This window comes from Rhododendron vialii, chromosome 11a (genome assembly GCF_030253575.1).
Source record: "Rhododendron vialii isolate Sample 1 chromosome 11a, ASM3025357v1".
Lineage (NCBI taxonomy): Eukaryota > Viridiplantae > Streptophyta > Magnoliopsida > Ericales > Ericaceae > Rhododendron > Rhododendron vialii.
The window spans coordinates 32,961,509-32,967,508 of NC_080567.1; the positions used below are offsets into that span (position 1 = coordinate 32,961,509).

Sequence of the window (6,000 nt, forward strand, 5' to 3'; positions counted from 1 at the left end):
GTAAATAATTTAAACTCATTTTTCTTTGGGTAAGTAATTCTTCGGCTATTTAAATGCCAAAAACTAATGCAAAACACACAACTCCCAATTTCGCCCTACAGCCATGGCTATCTTCAACTTCCAAATCCTGCTATATTCTCTGTCCCTATCCTTCTGCATTCTATTTCCTCAAACAACTTCACTCACATTCAACCTGACAAACTTAGGCAATCAAGATCAAAAGGCCAACATAAAAACGTTCGGAGCAGCCTATATCTCACCCGGAGGCCTCCAAGTCACCTCCAACGAACGCAGCGCCAATCTGCAGCAACAAGTTGGTAAAGCCACTTACATCGACCGTCTTCACCTCTGGGATAATTCCACTGGAAAATTAGCAGATTTCTCCACCCATTTCGTTTTCGTGATTGATTCGGAAGGGCGTCCCAATTTCGCCGATGGTCTCGCCTTCTTTCTCGCTCCAGATGGGTCGAAAATCACAGCTGGTGGTGCAATAGGCCTCCCAATTGACCCAATTACGATAGTACCCACCAGCCCCTTTGTTGCTGTGGAGTTTGACACGTTCCAGAACGGTTGGGACCCGGTCAATGTCGGCCGGGCTCGTCATGTAGGTATCGATGTCAATTCTCTTACATCAAGTGTTACTGCTGTTTGGTCTTGTGCTCATGGGAGAGAGAATGAGGCTTGGATTAGGTATGATTCAAGCTCATACAAATTGAGTGTATTTTTTACTGGTTATAATGGATATAATTCCAGAATGGAAGGTTCCATTGATTTCATTGTTGATCTGAGGAATTACTTACCTGAATGGGTAACAATTGGGTTCTCAGCTTCAACAGGATCCTATTTTGAGCAGAATACTGTAAAATCATGGGAATTTAGTTCAAGTTTGGAAATTGATGAGACAAAGATAATAGAGTTAGAGCTGAAGAATAAGTAAACTTGAGTTGCTTTCCTAGCAGCTCATGAAAACCACATGGTTTACTGTTTGAGATCAGGTGTGAGATTTGCTCAATAAATGTAAGTTTGTCGCATCTTTGTTTTTCTCTCTCTTGTTTAGCCTATAAATAGGCTTGTAATATAAATATGTAAGTAGCAAATAAGAGTGATCAAAGTGTGTGAGATCAGAGTGTAAGAGAAACCAAGTTTCTCAGTGAAATATGTAATTGAGGGTTTGTGAAATACAAAGTTTGCATCGGTGGTATTAGAACACTAGGCTAATCCGACAAAACAAATCTCTCTCAAAAGCATACCTTCAACGTTCTACTGCTTTTTTTCACCCAGAAATTAGCACCCTCAAAACTGTGCTCGGATTTTGATGAGCAAGAAACAAAACGATTGATGATTGTTGGTCTTGGTGCATGCTTGCCCGCATCACAATTTCCGGCCTAAAATTAGACAGGCGATTCATGGGCTTAATTTTGGAGCTCCTCTGCCCATTCTGCCACAGAAACAGCCCACGCTATCGTTTTTTCATCCTCCGTTTAACCCAACCACCACCAGTTCTGACACCAGCCAAGGCCGATATTCAAGCCATAGAACACAGATTCTTCCAAGTTCACCTCATCGATCTTCAACTGCTTCATCTCCCTCTACATCACTTTTGAATAAAATGTAATTAAGCTGGTTCAAAAAATATATACGAGTAGTCCATTTTTCTTCCTATTGGTCTTGATTATTTAGATTCTTGATAGGCATTGTATAGTTCGGCTTCTCGATTGAGCATTGTAGGAATACAGATCTAAGCAAAATAGTGTCACATACGAACATGCATCAGACTGTTCCAGATACAATTATTGTTGAACGAATCTGCGTTTCAAATTTTTATTCCTAGACTTTTCCTTTAGGATCTCTATGTTGGGAATTAGCTTGCTCTTCAGTAGTTGTAACTTTTGCTGCTTCTTTTTCTTTCAAATTTTTGAATGAAAGAGGGTTTTTATGAAAGGGCAGGAGTTGCGTTTAACCAATTTTTTCATCAAATTCAAATTTGACAAAAACATTTGATGAAGGGTTGGAAGTGGCCTTAACATGTGCAATACATCGAACATCTGCATGGCAGGAAATGATTTATTGTTCATGAAAACCAACATTTGCCCAATAAAAGCGAGGTCGACCTAGTATGGTGGTCTACCATCGAGTGGGAGACGTCGACGGTTGTATTTTATCTACGATTATGGTGGATGGTTAATCGGCGTTTAACGTGGTGCGGCACCTAATTGAGAAGGATTATGTGACTTTGACAATCACCTAATTGGATTTGAGGCAACAAAATTTAGAATTAACGTTTAAGGGACATACATAGTTATTATTTCGTGGCCCCTGTTAGTGGACGGTGAGATTGATCTTTCAAAATTAATCGAGTTGCGCGTAAGCTAGTTCGGACACCTGACTTATCAAAGAATAAGGTTAATATTTGGCGGATGTTCGATCGATAGGAGTTCAACACTTAGAGCTCTTTCAGAACAACTACTGAAAATTAAGATTATTCATTGCAACAATACAACTTTAATAAATGTTAATGAAAACGAAAGAGTTGAAGAATAGATTTCAACTCTCCGTTCAGAATGGTTTATAATCTGAAATATCATCGGATGACATCACTAATGAGATATTATTGAATATGCTTTATAATCTAAATCTTACGATTAACATTCAAATCATACTTTAAGGCTTTTTGGCCATTGCATTGCACTATCTACACGAAGAATGGGAGCAATTGTGGTGCATAGGGATGTAAAATCAAGAAATGTGATGTTGAAGTCAAATTTAAATGCCGAATTGGGAGATTTCAGGATAATTTGCTAGGCTTGTTGATCACAAAAAAGAGTCAAGAACAACAATGGCGTCATAGACCATTATTCACGTTGCACCAGAATGTGTCAGCACAGCTAAAACTGATAAGATTTTAATATGTCTATAGCTTTGGAGTCATAGCTTTGGAAATAGCATGTGGAAGAACACCAATTTGTCATGAGGGTGAAGAGGATGAGACAACAAATTTGGTGGGGTGGGAATGAATACGACTGACCCCGTTCCTAAATCTGTATTCAATCCCTGTCGTCCCGCCCTGATCTCAACCGGGAAATTTCTTTAACCCACCATCCCCCTCCCAAACGGGGAACAAAAATTCCCGTGAGGAATCGGGGATCCGAACCTACATAATAATAAAAAAACCCTGCATTGTATTGTCCTGACGAAGTTAAAAAAACAAGGCATCCTTGATGTTCAAAATATATTAGTGAAAAGTGGATTGTTGATGGCGTGGTTCTTGTAATACTGGACGATATCTACTTGTAGTTTAATTTCAGAGCGAATTTCACAGCGACGTTCATCATTCTGGGCCTCAAACTGGAATTACAAGGAAATTTTTAAGCCGACGATGAAAAATTTTCTTCATACATTAAGTGGAAGTGCAAGTATGATATTCGCATCAACTCCGCTAGTGGACTTACTCAATACGTTATCCAAAGAATAGGTTACAAACTATTAACGTTTAACAATCCTTCGCCTTTGTCATCCAAAGGAAACATCTATGACATTTTCTTCGATGATTAGAGTTTACCAAAGTCTGTAGTCAAGTTTGCCTGCCGGCGGAGATTTGTTCCTCCATATATATTTAGCAATAACAAGTGATTTGGCATACTAGTGGACTTACTATATAGTTAGCATTAACAAGAGGTTTGGCATACTGTTGGACTTGCTTAGGGTGTCTACAATGCTATAACAAAAATTGAATATTCAAAAAGTTGTCACATCAACTTTTAATTATTTATTTAAAAGATTAATAAGCTTGACAATGTTGAGATTTACAATAATTCATAACTAAAAATTTATTTTCAGAAGAAAGAGATAGGGAGAGTTGGAAATAAATGTGAGTGAGTGGATCCATTGGTAAATAGAAAGAGAGAGAGTAGTCCCCATTAAATTTGATTATCCAAAGAAAAAAAAAAGTTGCTAGTTTTGAAGGCCAAAATTTGATTATTGGCTAAGGGATTGCTATGTTTGGTTATATCAGATGCCGTTCCAGTTTTTGTTCTTTTTTCAAAAGTTCTTTTTCGTTAATTTTCAAACTCAAATATAACGAAAATGAAAAATAATTTTTAAATTTTTTTTGCACCGTTTAAAAGATCTCAATGAGATCTATCAAACAAGATCCATATTGGTAGAAAAATTATTTGCGTAAACACATAATTTTTGACCTTGAAATTTATCTTCTTTTTCAAAAACCCACTTTTTCCAAAAGTGAAACGGGCTTGTGAGCCATATTTTGAATCAATATTACTAACTTTTTATTTCTTTTAGTTAAATTATGTTATTGTGGATACTCTTAACACGTCATTCAAAGAATGGGTACAATTAAACCTTTCAGGTTAAACATCATTCACCTTTATCGTCTAAAGGAAATATCCATCAAATTTTCTTAGACGACTAGACTTTGCAAAAGCTTGGCTTCAAGATTGCCTGTCAGCGAGGATTTGTTTTTCTATATTTATCTATAATAGGGGATTTGTCTTGCTAATTGAATATAAATTCTTTCAGAATCTTGTCCTACGTCACTTAACACGTTACCCAAAGAATAGGTTACAAACCATTGACATTAAACATCCTTTGCCTTTGTCATCCATAGGTAATATAATTAACATTTTCTTAATTAATTAGACGACTAGACTTTGCCAAAGAATAGACTTGTTTTTCTGTATTTAATTTTCCCGCCGGCATACACTTGTTTTTCTATATTTAGCAATCATGCAAGCGGACTTATCAGCCAATAACATTTTCTTAGATGATTAGACTTTACGAAAAAATTATAACTGTTAACCTATCATTTCTTTTTATCGAAGAACAACCCCACAGTCAAGCCACTAAATAGATCTGCCCACGCAACCTAAACCTCGAGGAGAACTAGCTATAGGACACCAGGATACTCACCCGATGAAAAATCGAACCCAGATCAAGGGAACTACTCTCAAGTCTGACACTCGCCCTTACCACTGGGACAACCCTTGTGTGTGTCTATAACATATACTTGTTATCGCTATTAAAGATAGTATAGATTGTACAACGTAGAGTTCTCGTACGATGTAGTATAGATAACATAGAGTAGATAGTATAGATTGGACTGTGTAGAATTCTCTCACTTTTATCACTTTTAAGAATTAACTTTTCGCAACCACGTGGCTCCTCACAAAAGTGTCTCTGCAATAATATAATATAATCTGCAATGCATAGAAACTTTTTAAGCAGACAATCAAAAGTAATTTTTATTAGTACATTAAGTGCAACTGCAAGTACATATGATATGCGACACTCCGCCAGAAGTATTGTCCCATCATACAGTTATTTATAGAGAGGAATATATATACTACTGCACCTAGGCGGGGCCAAAACTAAGAAATTAACGTACTCCACTATAAGAAATTACAAATACGGCGATCAAATACCAAGACTAATGAAATATTTAGTCGCCGAAATCTAACACTTAGGCAACCAACGGAAAATTTTGTCGCTGAAACTAAATACTTAGGTGACAAAAAATATGGTATACTTTCCATAGTTTAAGGCAAGTGATGGCCACGATAGATTTTGCTCCTGCCACGACATTTTGTACTATTAGACAATTTTATCCTCATGCGAGGGTGCACAATTACACATAGAATTCTACAGACATTTTCTCTCTCTCCTAGGCACTTTCCCAAGGCCAAAAGTACCCACTTTCTTCGCTCCCTCGTCTTCACCATTTCCGGTGGCAAAGATGGCTCACCTAACGGCAAAGACCACTTCCTTTCAACCGATTTCCATCTTTTGAAGTTTCAAATTTTTTCGAACCAGCAATCGTAATCCTAACCCGCCTCAAATCTATGAATAATATCACATGAGCATTTGATAGTCTGTTTCGTGGTAGCAATTAAAGGTTTGTAGTAAATTTGTTCGGCTGATATTTTACGTAAATCGAAGCTCCAATGGCGCGATACAACGATCCCAGGGGTTTTACTTATTTCAAAG

At 37.1% G+C, this 6,000-nt stretch overlaps 1 protein-coding gene across 1 annotated transcript; it reads left to right on the top strand.

Annotated features, from left to right (window-relative positions):
- Positions 1-58: 58 nt before the first annotated feature.
- Positions 59-1,212, top strand: LOC131308415 (lectin 9-like). Its single transcript, XM_058335339.1, has one exon. The coding sequence runs from the start codon at positions 104-106 to the stop codon at positions 935-937; it is 834 nt and encodes a 277-aa protein (XP_058191322.1). The 5' UTR covers positions 59-103; the 3' UTR covers positions 938-1,212.
- Positions 1,213-6,000: the final 4,788 nt, after the last annotated feature.